General features: G+C 35.4%; 1 protein-coding gene across 1 annotated transcript; it reads right to left on the bottom strand.

Moving 5' to 3' along the window:
- Positions 1-16,607: 16,607 nt before the first annotated feature.
- Positions 16,608-18,263, bottom strand: LOC141555873 (epididymal secretory protein E3-beta-like). Its single transcript, XM_074289159.1, has one exon. The coding sequence runs from the start codon at positions 18,261-18,263 to the stop codon at positions 17,823-17,825; it is 441 nt and encodes a 146-aa protein (XP_074145260.1). The 3' UTR covers positions 16,608-17,822.
- Positions 18,264-20,002: the final 1,739 nt, after the last annotated feature.

Raw genomic sequence — 20,002 nt, forward strand, 5'->3', positions numbered from 1 at the left:
AAAAAAGCTTTAAGCTTCCCCAATCCGAGGTGAGTAGAACTCAATTTTAATATAAAGTTCAAAGTCAAGAAATATGTTAAGAAAATAATCAAATAACAAAAGAAAAATTTTAATATAACAGAGCCAGGGAAGACCAAGACATAAACTCAGAAGACAACAATGGGAAAACAAAAATAGAAAACAAAACAAAACAAAAAAACCTCAAATAAATATGCTAACTGAACCCAAACCCAACAAGACTTTTTGAAAGAACTAAAAAGGTGAGTAATAGAGGAAAAAATGAGAAAACATAGGAGAATGATGCAAGTAAATTATGAAAAGAGAATTAACAGCTTAAAGAACACATAAAATGCAAATGGAAAAAATGTAAAAGAATTTGTTGAAGAAAAGTAGAATAGGGCAAGTGGAACTAATGACTCTATGAGACATCAAGAAACAATTTTTTTTAAAAGTCAAAAGAATGAAAAAATAAGAAGAAAATCGCGAAATATATCAACAGAAAAATAACTGACCTAGAAAAATAGCTCAAGAACAGATAAGAAAAGAATTATTGGACTATCTGAAAGCCATAATTTAAAAAAAAAAAAAAAAAAAAAAAAAAAAAAAAAGAGCCTGGACATCATATTTTAAGAAATTGTCAAAGAAAACTGCTTTGGTATATTAGATCCAGAGAGCAAAGTAGAAATTGAAATAATCCACTGATAACCTCCTGAAAGAGATCCCCAAATGAATATTCCTAGGAATATTATAGCCAAATTCCAATGTCGAGGAAAAAATATTGCAAGCAGCCAGAAAGAAACAATACAAATGTGTGGAGTCAGAATCAGATAAGATAGTGGTTTCCATGTTAAAGAAGTGATACCACAGTTCTCTTTTATTGTCCTTACTCAGTTTCTTTAATTATCCTGATTCAGTTTCCCTAATTGTTCTGCTTCAGTTTATAATTGTTCTGCTCAGTCCTGCAAAACCACCCCTCCCTCTTTATCAGCATATTTGATAAGGATAAAAGATCTTATGTTTTAGAATATCAGAATGCCTCTCCCTATTCCAGACTTCCTGGCAACTTCTTGAAATCTAAATTATACTAAATAAATATGCCAAATTTTGCTCAACAGAGCATTAAAAGAGGGTGCTTGAGCACATCTGACAGAAACCATACCCCAAACCTCTCCAAGATGATAGATCCTGCTGGAAATTATGATTTGCTAGTATATTCTTTTTTTAAATAATATTTTATTTTTCCAAGGATATGCTAACATAATTGCAATATTTACCTTTGCAAAACTTTATATTCCAAATTTTTCTTCCTCTCTTCCTCCCTCCTTCCATCTCCCCAATTCAGCAAGCAATATAGAACCTCTATTTATCATAATGATGTATCATCATGGAATTTGAAGGAAAAAGACATTAAGCAACAGCAAAGTAACAGGAGCAAAATAATCTAGAACCACCTGTGTTATAGTGTTTTGGTAATAAGTGTGTCCTATAATTCTCACAGCTAGCTATGGAACAATAATAACAGCACAGTCCTGGAAATAGACTATATCTACTTTCCTTGGAACAGGTAGCTAATTGCAAAGAGACTGACTACCAGGAAGTTGGCAGAGGTGATTAGTTCTTTAGCAGTGACAAGTCAAGAAGGAAAGAAAAAAGACAAAATCCCCATCATTCTTGTGAAACCCACTTCTCCCTCTACAGTCAAGTTGGCAGGATGGTTGAGAAAGATAATGGTTATTAAGAATTACAGAGTTCAGATAATGTATAAAATTCAGTTAAAATATTAGTTCTGTAAATATGAGATAATTTTCTAAGTAGTGAGTATTTTCTTCCTACCTTTTTCCTTGTGATAGAAAGACTACTTTACACAAGAGCCAAAAATGAAATCATTTCTCAAAAATATGAAAATGGGATAGAATTGAAGCCCTGGGAGTTAGGTTTCTCTATAAGGAAGAACAGCAACCCCAAATCTAGGGTGAAGGTAACAGATCCTGTCTAGCAACTTGTCTAGCAATTTATCCATTGCTATCTATTGTGGAAAATGAAACCAAGAAAAAAGAAAGTTGCTGCAAAAGAAAAGATGATGAAGATGGTGGAATAAACAAGATCCCTGAATATCTTTCAGAATCTAACAGCTCAAATAATCCACAAATATAACAAAATTAGAGAGAATAAAATATTAACACATAGAAAGAAGACAATGGGAAACAACTCCATGATAATGTTAGTTTTCTAAACTGAAGTAATAATGTAGGAAGGATTCAAAACTCATTACCACTACCCTCCTCTTTCCTGCCTCATATTCACATCCTGAAAAACCATGCCAAGACTATTTTTGTAGGGTAAATAAAATTCCTAACATTCCCCTCTCCCATTCCTTTCCCCCAGGAACAACATACTCACCTAACTCGTGAGACCCAGCAACAGATCCAATCCTTGTGTAGGAAAGGTTTGAATTTAAAATTCAACCTTAGTTGGTTGAGTGGAGTTTTTAATATGGCCAAAAAAGAAGCCAATCAAATGTTCTCCATTGCTAAAGTGAACTTTGAAATTCTCTGAGTTTGGTGGTTAGGACAGGAAAAAAAGTCAGAGAAGTTGTGGTTAGAAGGGAAACAGAAAATGCAATCACTAGTTTCGGTAACACTTTAACAGAAAGTCAACAGGGAGTTGGCAATAAGTCATAAGAACAAGAACAAGAACAAGAAGAACAAGAAAAAGAAGAAAGAAAGAGAAAAAAAAGAAGAAGAAAACAGAGAGAGAGATAGACAGAGAGGGAGAGAGAAGAAAAAGAAGAAGAAGAAAAAGAAGAAGAAGAAGAAGAACAAAAGGAAGAAGAGGAAGAGGGAAGAAGGAGAAGAAGAAGAACAAGAACAAGAAGAACAAGAAGAAGAAGAAAAGAAAGAAGAAGAAAACGAAGAGGATGAGGAGGAGGAGGAGGAAGGGAGGGAGAGAAGGAAAGAGGGAGGAAAGGAGAAAAAAAGAGAGGGAGTAGGGAGGTATAAAGGAAGCCTATGTAATCTAAAATAAAATGGATAAGCAAAACTAAGGTCAGGGATCATATACAGATTTAACAGAGGAAGGAAAAAATAAATACAAAAATACTTAAAATACTTAAAACATTCTAGGTTTTAAAGGGTTTTAAAAGCCAAACTGGATCTTTTATTATTGTCATTATTCAGTCCTGGAGATGATAGGGAACTACTTGTATTTAATAAGTGTTGCGATGGTCCGGTCTAGCTCCTCTGAAAGGCTCAGAATAAGTCTTTAAATGTGAAGGTCTGGACTAGCTCCTCTGAAGGGCTCAGAATAAGTCCTTGTCAGGATAAGCATAAGTCCTTGCCCCACATTGTGGACGCCAATATGTAATGTTCTTGAATTGTGAGGGTCTGTCTGCTCAATTATAATCCTTCTTTGGGAGGAGATCTGTAACATCTTTTCCTCTGTGCACAGGTTTCTTGGGAGCTCTGAATCTCCTCCAGCTCTTGTCTTTTCTCAAATCAGACTGGTCTCCTTTCAGCCTGCCTGGCGTCAAAACTCTATCCCAGAGTCGATTCTCTCAGACCCAATGCTGCCCTTCTTTTATCCTCCCAGAGAATAGGCAGGTGAGAACTCAATGGGGCATGGGGAAATACTTCTACCAATGAACTTGCTCCTCTTAGAATTTCTAAGGTGTAAACTCCCTTTAAAGGCCTGAACCAAAGGTCTCAAGCCAGAGAACTGTCAAGTCAACCTGAGTTCTTACCTTGTCACTGTCCAGACAACCTGAGTTCTCACCTGGTAATCCTAACAAAGTGTGAGGTGGAGGGGGATGAGAAATTCAGACCTTTACGTGGGAAAATCATTCTGGTAGCTGAATAGAAAGTGGACTGGAATGGAGAGAATCTTGAGAAAAGGAACTCAACCAGAAGATTTTTTTTCATCATATAGTTGTAAAGTAATGAAAGCCTATAAGAAGGTGGTAGTTGTGTTAGAAAAGAGGTAATATAGATAAGAGATGCTATAGGGATATAATTGACAAAAAATAGCCATAAATTGGATATGGGAGAGAGATAGGGAGAGAAAGGGGAAATGAGAAAGAGAGAAAGGAAGAGAGACTGAAAGACAGAGGAAGTTGAGAGGGATACTTGGTTTCAAATCTGGGAAATGGGGAGGATAGTGATATCCTTGATAATATTAGGGAAGTTCATAAAAAGGGAGTGTTGGGGGAGGACTATAATGAGCTCTGTTTTGAACATGCTGTTAAGATATCTGTGGGACATCCAGTTTGAGGTGTCTAATAGGCAGTTATAAATGTGAGACTAGAAGTTAAGAGAGAGGTTGCATTGACCTGAAAATCACCTGCACTGAAATAACAATTGAATCCATGGGATTAATACAACTTCTCTGTTTTTTGCTATGCCAAACACCAGGCCCAGAGAATTTCAAAATTCACTTTAGTTTGGAAAATGGGAATGCTTCATTGGCTTCTTTTTGGTCATATTAAAGACTTCATTTGAACCACTGAAGCTGGACTTTAAATTCATCACTTTCCTACTCAAGAATTGGATCTGTTGCTGAGTCTCCCATTTAGCCATTCACCTTCCTCAATGGGTTTTAGGTGAGTGTGTTACTTCTGAGGGGAGCGGATCAACAGTTAGAATAGCTAAATGCCATGGTGGAAAATGATGGAAACCATATAAATCCTCCAAAAGGAGATCACTCACCAAGATATTACATAAGAAGAAAAGAAAATGGCCCAAGACAGAACCCAGGGAGCCACCTACAGTAAGCAAATATGACCTGAATGGAGATCAACCAAATGGGACTGAAAAGAAAAAGTTAGACAAGTATAAGAGAGAAGTGTTATAGAACTATAAAAAAGAAAACAACTATTAAGAAGGTGGTGGCCCGCTGTCTTGAAAACTAAAAAATGGTGAAGAAAGATAAGGATAGAGAATAGACTTAATTGTTTTATCAACCAAATCAATACTGAAGAGGAAGGAAGGAGGGAGTTAAATAAGCATTTATATAACAATTACTACATGCCTCTCATTTGATTGTTGCAAAGATTTTTTCCAATTAGCTGTTTTTTTCTAATTCTAATTATATGGATTTTGTTTTCATAAAAACTTTTAATTTTATATAATCAGAGAAAGTATAAATATAAGATGACTAGCAACTTTGCAAATATTTTTATGTCTAAACAAACTTTTAATATTAGTTTCCCAATTGACTATACTGCTAGTGATAAGTTATTATTGAATTCTGTCCTAATCATTGTATTATTGCAATCTATGATTCTTTTAAGCTTAGCATTCCTTTTTTCATGAGAAAAAAATTGTCATATCCTATTTATACAAATCCATTGAATATCTTTTAAATCCCCCTCTATTTGAGGAACATCTTATACCACCAAGCCACAACTATTACTATAGTTTGCAACTTTCTTCCAGAAGCTGGGATTGAGGCAATATGATAATGAATAGGAAAATGAGAAATCTACTTTCCATCTAAGTCAAGCTTCTCCAAAGCCGAACTTGATTTAATGCAAAGGCTAGGTAAATGACAAAGAGTGATAACAAGTCAGTCACTCTATCTATGGGCCCTGGGTAATGGATGCCTCTACCTTCTATGACACATAGAAATGGGGAGCTATAGTCCAGAGAAATGAAGTTACTCCTCCATAGTCAGTTACTGGATCCAGGACTAGAAACTGTCTATTGGTGATTATTTCAGTGTCCTCTCCATGTTCCATAAACTCTATCATGCTGCCTCCTTCTCATGTGAGGCACAAAGATTTTCCATAGAAATATTCATTGAATTGTATGTTTGTATAACAGCCTATGAAGTTATTTTTAAACTTCCAAATATGTGATTCTTTTATTTCAGCTAAATACATACTTTCATCTTACTTCTTTTTTTTATTTTTTTTTTATTATAGCTTTATATTTACAAGACATATGCATGGGTAATTTTTCAGAATTGACAATTGCAAAACTTTTTGTTCCAACTTTTCCCTTCCTTCCCCCCACCCCTTCCTCCAGATAGCAGGTTGACCAATACATGTTAAATGTTAAAGTATAAGCTAAATACAATATATGTGTACATGTCCAAACAGTAATTTTGCTGTACAGAATGAATCAGACTTTGAAATTTACTTTCTCTTCTTCTCTGATAATTGTTTGACTTTTAACCAGGTGTATTAGTGTATATGACTCATATATAGTAGAATCACTCTTATGGTTTACTCAAAGATATATCTGACTGCCAAGAAATGTTTATTATTAATTCATTTTTTCTAAATATAGTGACAAAGGCACATATTGCTTATGAAAGGATCATTAATTATTCTTTTAGCAAAAAAAAAAAAAAGAAAAGAAAACTTTAACCTTTCTATAGATTTTTGAAAGAATATATAGTTTCATTATTATTCTCATTCTACATATGAAGAAACTAAAAAATTAAACTAGAACACTTTCTCAGTACCTACTACCACCTTTTCTTTTTAATTTAGTCTTCTGAATTCAATCAAATATCTCAACTTAATTTCTTCACAGTTTTTCTTTTGTGCATATGAAACTGTTGGTCTATACTCACCAAAATCATTATCTCTCTCTTAATTACATGAAACATGGTTAGTACTTTTACTTCAATAGACTTCCTCAAGACAACAAATACATATATTTTTGTATGTTTTTATTTTATTTTAATTTATTATATATTACATTTATTTGTCTTCAATAGTACTTTGTTTTCCAAATACATATAGGTTTCAATAGTTTTTGTAATTCTTTGTGCTCCAAATCTTTCTCCTTTTTTCCCTCCTCCCCAAGACAGCAAGTAATCTGATATAGGTTAAATATGTGCAGAATACATGTGATATTCTTCTCTAAAATATAATCTTCTCTGGGAGCAGGTTTCTTGGGGGCTTCTAGAGGCAGCCTTAGTTTCAGTTCAAAATAATAATCACCTCAAATGCAGCCAGGAGGTAAAGTCCAAATCTTTTGTTATCTCCATCAAAATCTTATCTCCTTCACTTGGGGCTTGGCTAGTTTTCTGGAGGCCTTCCGGATCTTACTGTTAGTCCTTTGCTTCTGCCAGCTTCTGTCTTTAGCTCCCTCTGAATGTCTCTGAATCCAAAGGTTTGTACTTCAGCCTCCAGCCAGCACAAAACTGGAAAATGGAATGAATCTGTCTCTGCCTCTGAGAGTGTGCTTCTGTGTCTGGCCCTGAGAGCTTCTTCCTTATATGCTGTACACTGAGTATATATCAATCATTATATATCTAGGAAACCATTATTTGTAGTAGGATTAAATCAATGCTAAACTAGATTTAACTATTGTCTTCTCAATTCCACTCAGTACCTTGTTTCAAGTACTGACCCATAACATCTCCTTGTAGGGTCAGATCAATCATACTGAACCATGCTAAATTAGATAATTATTGTCTCTATCATTTCCACAGTCTTAGTATCTTGTAAGACTCCTAACAAATACACGTATTTTAGAATCCAGTCCAGGACTGCTAATTGGTGCTATAGATAGAACAACTGACCCTTGAGTCAGGAGGACCTGATTTCAAATCTGATCTCAGACCCTTACAAGCTGTGTAATGCTGGGCATGTCATTTAACCTGATTTCCTAAAAATAAAAATAACAACAACAACAAAACAGAATCAAATCCCAATTTACCACATAAAAACTTAAGGAGAGCACAAAGTCTTAGAGGAACACAACATGGACAAACTTCTCAAGTTCCATCCACTGAAACCTTGGTAAAGAGACTAGTGTATAGAAGAATCTAGAAAAGGGTCTACTGACTTCCTACGACCAGGCTAACCCTAATATTTCTTTACCGCCAGGGTGGTCCATTGTAGAAAAGTTGAATCCAAACATTTCTGATTTCCTCAGAGATGTAAAAATTGAAAACAAATATAGAAAAAGTTTCTGCCACAATATTGAAAAATTGTTAAAGCTAAAAAAAAAAAAAAAAAAAAAAGTAACAACTTGATAAATGCTTTAATGTTACATTTTGAAGGCAAAAAAAAGCTTGGTTCTCTGTTCCTGCTGTTTCCCAGCAGATTGAAAATAGATTATTTTGCTGTCAAGGGAGAAATGTATAAATTGGAATAGCAATGAATAGAACCCTGCTTAAACTGTTAAGAAAAAGAAAAGAAGAAAAGAAAAAGAAAACCCATAAGTCAAGCAAACAAGAGAAACTAGGATGCCAATAAAGAAAGAGAACACAAGAAAATATTCTCAAGTGGTACAGGAAATGCCTCATCAGAACGGAGGAAAATTTGAAGCAGATGACCTTCAGAAACAGTGCTTAAAATTGTCATGCTTTGCTGACCCAGGGTAAACAGGGGGAAGGTTATTAAATCTGCTTCCATACTTTTTCTTATACCTTCCCATTTCTCCACCTTGAGGAAATTGAGACTCTTTGCTTGTATTTAATAAATTCACATTTGACACCACCAAATTTTCCTTTAAACGATTGCTTTAATTTCTAATACTTAAAAATATAATTCATATTATATTAGCCTACATAACAAGAGCTGTTGTTGTACTTTAGATGAAGTCCTTAAGTATTTAGATGAAAGGAAGAGAGTAATGGGGAAGACTCTTCTTTCTGAAGATGAGGGGCATCTTACCTATTTGAAATGGACTTAGGGTTCAGAGACATCAGGGTGAGGTAGGGGACTTAGATAATTAAAGGTTGGCAAGGAATTTTAAAAATACATGCACATACCAAGAAACCCTCAATTTGAAATAGTGAGCTAATAATAATCACAAAAATTTTCCTTTCCATTTTTGTCATCACAGTTGACATTTGGAAGATCTGGTATAAAAGTAAAACATAACCATAAGAGGAGAATGGGAGTGAGTTCCTTGGGGAAAAAATATACATCTTTAAAGAGGAATGACCAGCTAAGAAAATTATTCATAACAAGGGCAGATTATTCAGTCTTCTGGACATGTTCAAATATGTCATGTGACTTAGATCATTATTGACAGTTCATTCTGTCTTGCTTACCAGCCCTACCTAGATATTAGGTATATGTGTGGGTATATGTGCATATGTATATTTTTGTGTACATATGCAAGAATCAAGGAACTGATACTGAGCCACCATTAGATGTGGAAACTTTTCTTTAGAAGTGGTGGTAATATGCACTGAACCATTGACATACTACATCATCTTCTGACTGCATTTATAAATAATTTCAGTATGATCTCCTTAACTGAATATTATATTCCCCTAGTCCTTAACAATTAAATATTTATCATTCTTCCATTTAGCTGCAACTTCTTTGTCTTATGATTTCATTTATATATTTATATAGTGATAAATATCTGCATAACAATGTGGTTTAATTCTTCTAAAAATGTTCATCCTTGGACAAAAATCACCATCCCTTTTTACATATGAAGAAACTGAGACAAAAGTGATTAAGCAACTTTCTCATGAACACATTAATAGAGAAACTAGGGACCAGGATTCAGTTTCAAATATTCAAACTCCAAATTCCATGCTCTTACCATTATATGATGATTAAAGTTTCAAAAAAGGTACCACCTCAAAATCCTTAAACTCAAGTTGATTATACTTTGATGGTATTCCTAACTTCAGGACATTATATTTTGGTTCTAGGCTGATTACAGAAAAATTCTATTTCAAATAGCAAGAATATTGTTTAGACATGAGTATTAACTATGTTCTTTCTACAAACAGGTTTCTGGTATTTAATATTTAATGTATGTATAATTATACTAAGCTGAGTTATGCTGGTAAAGACAGTAGATTTTCAATCTTATATAGAATAATTTGTTTTACTCTATTCTGCAGTCACAAAGGATACCTTTACATAAACAGTGACAAAGCACAAATTGAGAAAACGTCTCAGGAAATTTATCTATGCTAGTGAAAAAACCTTTAAACTTCATTTGTAACTTCTTACATAGACCTATAAAAAGGAAATGATGGAGAATTTGTCTTTAACCTTAGATATTAGCATTTTGCCCAATGCCTAGCACTTAATAAATATGGATTAATTGATTGATTGATTGATATATAATCTCTCTATCTGTGATGCAAGTAAACAGAAATGTAAGTTTTGGCTCCTAAATCTCTCCTTTACCAAGCTGTTGACTATGATCTTTCTTGTATCACTCTAATTTCTTTCCCCCAATTTTTCCTCTAACTCTCTTCTTTGATTTTTAAAATCTTTTTGATCTCTTCCAAGAATTCTTTCTTTGGGTCTGAGATAATTTTACAGTTTTTTTTGTCTGAGGTTTTGGATGTAACTGTCTTGACTTTGTTATCTTCTGAGTTTGTATTTTGATCTTTTCTGTCACCATAATAACTTTCTATGGTCAAATCCTTTTTTATCATTTGTTCATTTTTCCAGCCTATTTTGTTTTACTTTTAAGTTTATATTAAAATTAGATTCTACTTCCAAGGGGGGGATATTATAAACCAAAAAGCTACTGTTAAAGAAAATATATCTGATATATAAGTAAAACATGTAGAGTGAAGGTGAGAGGATAGACCTGCTAAGTTCCAATTGATGACATTAAAAAATCTGGAATTGTGATGAAGATTCCAAAAAAAATCAATTAAAATTAGAAGGCACTAAGGGGGGTAAAAAATTTATGTGGTGCTCAAAGATACCTTCAGCAATTAAAATGTTTATTTATTCAAATTTAAAATATGTTTTATGGCAAAGAAACTAAACTTGCAAAAGAAAAGTTAACAGATATGGAAAGAATTAGCTAGAAAAGTACTAAGGATAGGAGATTTTAATATCCCATTAATTAATATTTAAAGAAGCTAAAATATGAATGATAAAGAAGATATAGTATTGAACAGAGTATTGACAAAACTTTATTTTATAGATGCATAAAGAAAACTAAATGGGAAAAGAAGAATTTTTTTTCAAATATAGCAGAACATGCTAAAAATGTATTTTACTATACTACAGAAAGAAATTCCACATAAATTCTAGAGGGCAAAAATAAACATTACATGGACAAATCATAACACAATAGAATAGTGCTGAGCTGGGGAAAAATATGAGCAAAAATTCTGGAATCAGAGAATGTAAGTTCAAATCTTAACTACTTTCTTCCTATGTGACTGACTGTCGGGAGCCAAGGGCTTCGGCCCAGGTGTCTCTCCCCCCTAAGTGGGCCTTACCCTTAGACAAATTGTTCCGAGAATCAGGCCGACCACAAAAATTAAATGAGCTCTCAGGAATTCAAGTGGCCTGGCTTATTCAAATGACCACCAACAAAGAATCTGTATACTGAAAGGCACAAATTTCTACACTTTATCTAGTTGCTATGCAAATGTCCATTAGATCTGATGATTAATGTTAAAGATATTTCCCCATTTTTTTCAAGTTAAAAGGTGCTGTTACCATCTGTGCAAATCTAAACTTAAACTTTTTTTGAAACCTCTCATCTCTGTAATATTAATACTGAACTATTTCTTCTACTTCAAATAAACAAGTTATATTAATTTTAAAAATCAAAGTGGGAATTCCTTGTGCTCTTCAAAGGAATGACAAATTCTACGGAACCTAATGAAATGGTCTGTTTAATTACAATGTTTAAAACCATGATTAAAATTCAAGTACAATAAAAGGTAAGCAAGCTATATTCTTACAGCAATTTGCTATAAAATCGAAAAGTTTGATTTAAAAGGAACACTTGAAGTAGCAATATGTAAGAGCACAATTTGGTAAGTCATTTTGTTTGACTGGCTTTCAAAAAACTTCACAGGTAATTAAAAAAAAATCCCTCATTTGCCAAGCATGCCATAATTAATATGTAAGACACAGGTGCAAATACAAATGGTTATTAACCTGCTTCAATATAACTGAAAAGTTACTCTGAAAGCAGTGGTTATATCACAAAATGTAGTATAGTGACAAGCCAGTTTATAATGCTGCTAATGTGAACAAAAAAGATATCTGTCTACCATAGAGGACCCCAAGACACAAAAGAGAATAAGTATATTGTAACATGGGTTCTAGTAGTAAAACTGCTAAGAAGCTAAAAGGTTTCATTTGTTCAATTGTATGCAGCATTGCTAAACTTTTTCAGGTAGGTGATTGATTTTTTTTTGGGGGGGTAAACAAACCTATTTGGCAGCTTTACTACCTGACAATTAAAAAAAAAAAGTTAGGATTAACTAGTCTGGTTCCCCCATCCCACCCCAGCATATAAATGACCTCCAAAAAAATTGCATGTGCTTTTAGCATAGTGGTAATTAAAAACAAACTTTTTTCTAAAAAAGACTTAGATTACATCCTAAATTAAGACAAATTAAAATAAAAATCATACTCAATATCTTTACATCAAAACAGCACTTAATTATTATTAATGTGACTGGAAACCAACTTTATAATGAGGTTTACAACATATAAGCAAAGACAAGAGGGGCAGTAATTTGATTAGGCTCTCTGGTGAATAGGCAGTTTTAGAGATCTAAGCGGTGTTTAAAAAAAAAAAAAAAAAAAAAAAAAACATATAATGGCTCATCACAGTTTTCTTCCTTGCAATATACTTTAAGGTTTTCATGTAAGCTACTACTGCAAACATATTGAGAGGCAAGTAAATGTCAATGGTTCCCTGAAAAGAAATGGAGCTAATGGCCCAATCATCATCATTCTTAACAAGCCATTGTATTTGGGAAGTTATGTAGGGGGAAACTATATGGTCAGGGTCTCTACCAAAGAGCTTCAAGGCAGCCCCTCGACAGAGGGGCTGGAGGATAGCAACCAGGTGAGGATATGTGGGTAGAATTTTGGAGGGGGATGCGGGTTAATGGATCCAAAACAGTGGCTTTTGTTGCCAGAGCAAGCCTGTGGGGGCAAAGGGAGTAGGAAATATAAGGAGCCAAAAAGGTTGATTGGAGGCATAATATCCTATGTGCTGTTCGTGGATGGCGAGTTCTACTGTAATCAGGGATTTTTGCGCCTCAGTGGTGAGTGAACACGGGGAAGAGGGATTGGGGTCTCCTCTCAAGATATCAAAGAGAGGTTATAATTCCCCTGTTGTGAGTTTTAAGTAGGGTCTGAGCCAATTGATATCTCCGAGGAGTTTCTGAAAATCATTAAGGGTGTGCAGGCGGTCTGTCCGCAATTGGAGTTTTTGGGAAAGGACTTTGTTAGAGAGTAACTCGAAACCTAAGAACAACTGAGGAGGTTGGATTTTAATCTTTTCAGGAGAGATTAAGAGACCCTGGGCCTGGAGGGCAAAGACAAGCAGTTGGCAAATTTGAAAGAGATGTGGCTTGTGGATCAATAGTCTGAGCCCCATATTTTTGACAGAGGGTTGGGCTATTAGCCATACCCCCAGGTAAGACCCTCCATTGAAAGCCAGGGGAGGGGCCCACACAATTAACTATGGGAAGGCTAAAAGCAAAGCGTTTGCAATCATCAGGGTGAAGAGGGATGGAGAAAAAAACAATCTTTTGGGTCAATGACAATTTTTAAAAATCCCCTAGGGATAGCCGCGGGATTGTGGCAGAAATTGTAGAGGAGTTAGCAACATCTCCAGCTTCATTAATGATTAGCCAAGTGTGATTGAAAACCTGATAAGTCCCGGAGAAAGTCCAGGCAGAGTTCCAGCAGAGGTAAAAAGGCCAATTTCAGGTTTTTTGATTTGCTAAGGGAGCCCTTTTTGTAAGGCAGCAAAGGGGGAATGGCCGGTGGGCTTGAAGCCGGGAGGAGGATGGTCTTTTTAAGCGAATTTCGCAAGGAAGAAAGTTCAGTGGAAAGCTAAAAAGAAAGAATCTAACTAAATCTTTTTTCTTTACTTTAACCCCTCTTTCTCTGAGGGATGCTTTAAGGTCCTTTATAAAAACCTGCTCTTTAGATAACTTATACTAAATCTTTTTTCTTTACTCTAACTCCTCTTTCTCTGAGGGATGCTTTAAGGTCCTTTATAAAAACCTGCACTTTAAATAACTTATGGCTCATTTCTATGAGACGGACGATTCAAAACTTACCAAGGACTGGAACTCTCATGAGCGGTGAAAGCGGTCCTTCTTCTAATGGGGGTTGCGAAGACTTCTCTGGGAGGGGTCCGTCTGGCAAGGGTCCGTACCTCGAGCCCCACGTTGGGCACCACCTGTCCTGGTCCAGTGGGACTCAGTTATTTGGGGAGTCGAGGGGGACCCAGCCTGAAAGAGAAACGGGCGAGAAAGAAGAGCGAGACCAAGCAGAGTCTTGTCAAGGTCTCAGTTTATTGCTCTAGGGGTACAGCCTATATAGCAAAAAGCATGAGAAAGAGAAGTAGGGTTGGGCCTGGGAAAGGAACATGGGAATGGCTGGTTCAATGAACAGGAACATTTTGCAGTTAGGATACACAATGTTGGAACATACACAATGTTGGAACATTCTATGGTCGGCCTGATTCTCAGAACAATTTGTCTAAGGGTAAGGCCCACTTAGGGGGGAGAGACACCAGGGCAGGCCCATTTAGGGGGGAGAGACACCTGGGCAGGCCCACTTAGAGGAGAGAGACACCTGGGCCGAAGCCCTTGGCTCCCGACAACTGACTTTTATTTCTCTTGGCCTCAGTTTCTACATTTCTAAATTAATGCAATTGAACTCTCTAAGGTCACAATCAGAACTAAATTCTATATTCAAAAGTACAATGCACTTCCTTATCAGGTAGTAAGTACCCATTACTGGAGATCATCAAATAAAGACTATATGAAAACTTAACCTAGGTAGTTTAGAGGGGATTTTTATCCTAGGTAGAGTTTCAAATTGCTGATTGATCCCTAATGTATCTGTCAGTTTTGGTATTCTGTGAGTCTACATTTCTGTGTTTTGTCTTTATACTCTTCAAATATATCATCTTGCCTTTTGCAAAAATTTGATAATTCTCAGTTATTTAGTGAGAACAAACAGAAACAAACAACATTTTATTAACCAAAATAATGAAATAGTTAAAATTTCTCTTTGTCATCTTTCCTTTGAGTTCCCTACAATCAGCACACAGGACATTTATGATGCTCTCTATTTTAACAATAATGGCTTTTATTTCCATAATGCTTAAAGGTTTTCATAGTACTTTCTATCCAACAATCCTAAGAAATATGTTGAATCAAGGATTTCATGCATCCAACATTTTTTTTTCTTTCTTCTTCTTTCTCTGTCCATCAAAACTTGGCTGTCCATGGGGCTAAGATTTTTAACTATCCTGAGCTATCTTACAGGTAACAATGTCCACATTAGATAGTAATTTGTTCTAATATGCATCTAGAGTGCTATTGCTAATGTGTCAACAATCTAATGAACATTACTTCTTTAACTTCAATATTTTAAAAAGGTTCATGATTTTACTAGTGTGAACATTCCATACACTGATGCAGATCCCAATTCTTCCAGCTTAGTAGACAGTACAATTAGGTCTCAATTATTTGCTATAATGAATGTTATAAAGTAGTTGTATTTATGCTATTCAAATTGCAATTATGAAAAATATTCTAATTGGTGCTAGTACAAATGCAATACTAATTCAAATAATGCAACCCCTTCACAGAATATTTGCCTTAAATGTGATTTAGCTCTTTATCATGGGATCACAGATTTAGATTTGGAAATTAACTTAAAGACTATCAAATCCAATTCCTTCATTTTATAGATTAGGAAACTGAAATGGAGATTCTCCCAACTGGTGAGTATCTCAGGCAAGATTTACACCCAGATATTTCTGACTCCAAGTCCATCAATCTTGCCATTTTACCATAGTCAGAATTTATCACTTGGTAGCCATGTGATCATAATTAGCACCTTTAAAGCTGTCTAAGCTGATCCTTTTTGGTCAACAAGCTGTGCTTCATCAAGTATATACTTGATTGTTTCCAGTTTAGTAAAATAACTCAGAGATTGCCTTGTGGTAGCCTTAGGGTCAGCTCAATGCCTCAGTAAGACATCAGAATTAGGTTAGTCTCTTAATGGGGAATCATAATGAACTAATGCATTGAAAAGGCAAATGTCCCCTTGAGGACCTATGAAAAGAACATAATAAAGTCTCTGGCTTTGGAGACTTTGGACAGTCCTTAAAACAATCACCTAATCTCCTTGCCTGGAGCCTTTAGCAAGCTATTTTACTTTTACTGTGCTGGGTTTTGTTGTGTACATGTATAAATGAAAAAAAAATTCGTCCAAATGAATTTTAAAACCTTTTCGATGACTATGACTATAAAGGAGGCTATTCAATCTCAAATTTTTTGTTATATTTTATTGATAGTTGAGCTGAGGTACTAAATGTCAACCTCAAGTAGAATCCCAGCATGTACATTCAAGACTCAGAATAGCACTTGTACAGTACTTCTGTCCAGTTTAAATAGTCTTGAAAGTTTAACAGGAAAACCTAGTCCAAATCTTTTTTTTTCCTTTAATAAACAAACCAAAAAAAAAAAAAAAAAGATTGCAACAACATAGAACAAGTAAGTTTTGCTAGTTAATTCCATCAATACTTGTTGATGGACTTTCATTGTCTCTTGAAAAAACAAAACAAAACAAAACAAAACAAAACTCCTTAGCCTTCCTTCTGGCTTTTATTGACCTTTCTTGCTTTGTCTCATATTGCTTCACCTCTCCCTTATTTTTGCAATAAAAAGTGTGTTACTTTTGATATTTCCAAATATATCCTATAATTTCCTGCTACTGTAACTTTGCTCATACTATTAAAGGTAGAATGACATCCTCCTCCTTGGTTCTGCCCTACCCCCTCCAACCATCACCTCTCCCCATTTCTATTCATTGACATCTAACACATCCTTCAAGACATATTTCAAATGTCTTCTCCTCCATGAAAATTCCTCTTATCCCTGCAGCTAGTTTTATCTCTTAAATGATAGCAGTTTATATGCCTCTTATAAAGGTGTATTATAATTATATTTTTTATCTATATACATGTCCCATCTTCTTCTATTATCATGAGACTATAGGATGGAAGATTAGAAAGCTGAATGGATCCTTAGAAATAATCTGGTCCCACCCTCTCATTTTACACACAAAGGAAATAAAGTTCCAAAAAGAGTACTGACTTGACACAGCTTGAAGGATTCTAGAGGTGGAGTTGGTGGAGAAATCAGAAGATACTTAGTCCAACTCCTCCTTTTACAGAGAAAGAAACTGAAGTTAAGAGAGACTAAGTGAACTGCTAGTACATGATCTGGGATTCAAATCCAGACTATAAAATAGTTCTTTACACAATCCTACATAGCCTTGATTGTAAGCATATAACCCAAATTCATATAAACACATGCACATCCTCAAGCTTTGAAGTAAAAGAAGAACATTTTATTCAGTAAAAGAAGAAACTGGGAAAGTCAATTTGGAGAAAAATTCTTTTCTTTTCCTAATCATTTTGCCTTCTCCTGCAACCATCCTAAGACCTCTCCATCCTTTGTATTTTCCAGGGAGAAAGATTTGATTAGAATTTGCTGTATCCTTTTTCCTTTATGAAGCTCTCTACCCTATACCACCTTTATCAGGCCAAAGACCCAAGAAATGAATCTCTTCCTTTCTCGTATCTGCTATTCTTGTTCTTATTTCTTAGCCTTTCAGTCCTCTCAGACTTCAGCAACTGTGGGTAAGGGAGAGATGGGGGCGGGGGCTGGGACAGGAATAGGTTCTAGGATGGGATGGCATAGTGATTCAGATTCTTTCTATTGTTGAGAAATAAACTACTAACTTCAGCAAATTTATTCAGTGTTCAATCCTTCAGGGCTGGGCAGGAAGACATAGGCTCTAGTGGCCAATAACCCTTATTAGCCAAAAATCTTCTGCTTGTGATATAATTAGAGATAGTCCCCTAATTGGAAATTTTTTTCTTCACTTTGGTATCCTCCAGGCTCACAGGAAATCCATTCAGGCCACAGTGGAGCTCTATATAACTATAGCTTCTGATGCCCTTGTACCCCTGACCAGACTTCGACAGCACACAGGTAAGGATTTTAAAGGGTTTCTTACTCCATACCCTCACATTTTCATAACGATCTAACCCATCCTTGTAGCATATATCTTCTATCTGGCTCCAAATGGCATAGATGAAGATATGGGAGGCTTTGCCCTTCAGAAATTCCATGGCACCCATAAGACCATCACAGCTTAGCTGACTGAAATCCAGACCCACACTGAGATGGTGTTGCTTCATGAATTCCTGCCAAGCTAGGTCTTCAGAGGATCCAGGAAATGCCCACAGAGGGAGCAGAATCAACAAGACAGGGCCTGTGCCCTTCAGAACAGATGCCATCTTATCCACCAGGTACACCTGCAATATTTCAAAAGTAAGAGAATGAGACAGTAGACCAAAATATTCTCCTGGGAAATCATTCTACTGAGCTCTTCTGTCAGTGCCTTTCTCATATCCCTAACTAGTGTCTATAATTACTTTCCCCTTCAATGATAATGTCTTAATGTATTGGGGGTATTATTATGCTTACTCCTACCACCCTTAGCTGAATAGGTATCCCATGTCACCACACATGCATGCATATGCACACACACACACATACACACACACACATACCTTCCAAAATTGTGTTTGCCCATAAAGCACAGAATAGGAAAGGCTGACAGTTTTGTATGGTTTAGAGAAAGAGAAGAAAAGGAGTAGCATACAAGTTTTTTAGAAGGACAAAACAAGAAGTCATAAAATGGTAGGTGCTGAGAAGACTCTTTAAATGCCTGATCTTCCATTTTACAAGTAATAAATGAGAAGTGGAATGGTTGACTCCCTCATAGCCTAAACCCAGTTAGTAAGCCAGTGAATAGACAGAAGGACGAATCAGATATCCCTTTGACCAATAAAGTAGTAGGAGAGGAAAAGCTGTGAGTGATGAGATGTTCAAGCCCTGAGTCACTGCCCAACACAACACTGATCCATTGAAAGGTTTGGTCATAATTTAAAGATGCCTACTAACACTCTAGAAGAGCATAGGAAAAGTAGGTCTGAATCTCAGTCCTTAAGCTATATTCCTGGAACTTCTTAATTTGGCATTTGCCTTTAGCTTGTTTAGAGCTATCTTGATGCCAACCCCATCGAGCTATGGAAGCTATGAATGAGCCATTTGTACAGAAGATATTTTAATGCAGCTAATTATATTCCTTTTGCTTCTATATTTGTGGTTAAACATATGATTTAATCATGTTAAAGTGCTTCTACTGAAAAACAGAATAAAGAACCAAAGTCTCACAAAAAAGAACCAATATTTGTTGGTAGATTGGGGCATGAACCAGAAGAGTCTAATTACATCAGTAAATATGCTCCAAGCCTCTGAACTACAAAGAGGAGTTTTAGCACTTGCAAAATGAGCAGCACAAGAAGACTGAGATAACCATATCTCTAATAGCACAAAGAACTTAATGATTACTCAACGGTATTCTCTGGTTTGGAGTGAAGGACTTGTATGAGCAGAAGACTACCAGAACCTGCTCCTGATTATTGAACAAAATCAGACAATAAGAAACAATACCCTCACAGTTGCTCAAAAAATATGAGCTTGTGGAAGTATAAACTTTAAAATACTCTATATAATGTTATCTAATCCTCAATTAAATCAATATAAGTCTGAAAGCTAATTAATACAAGTAATATTACCTTCATTTAATAGATGAGAAAAAACTGAACTTCCCCAAAGGGCATACAATTAAGTGACAGAGACACAGAATATAAGATCTGGAAAGAACCTTAAATTAAATTGCCTAATCCAACCCATCTCTTAAAGAGGAAAAAATTGAGGTTCAAAGACATTAAGTGCTTTGTTCAAAGTGACATAACTGTATGGCTAATGATAAGATTTGAATTTGAACCCACGTTCAGGAAACTGGAACTAGAACTCAAGGCATCAGAATTCTGGCCTTTAGCCTACTGCACTACATTTTCTCTTTTTGAAAGATTATTTTAGAAAATGAAAAGTGTATTTGGCCAGAGAGAAAGCTTAGATGGACTGAAAATAATGTAAATCTTAATCAAAGTTGTAAAAGTGATGA

This window comes from Sminthopsis crassicaudata, chromosome 2 (genome assembly GCF_048593235.1).
Source record: "Sminthopsis crassicaudata isolate SCR6 chromosome 2, ASM4859323v1, whole genome shotgun sequence".
In the NCBI taxonomy this organism is placed as follows: Eukaryota; Metazoa; Chordata; class Mammalia; order Dasyuromorphia; family Dasyuridae; genus Sminthopsis; species Sminthopsis crassicaudata.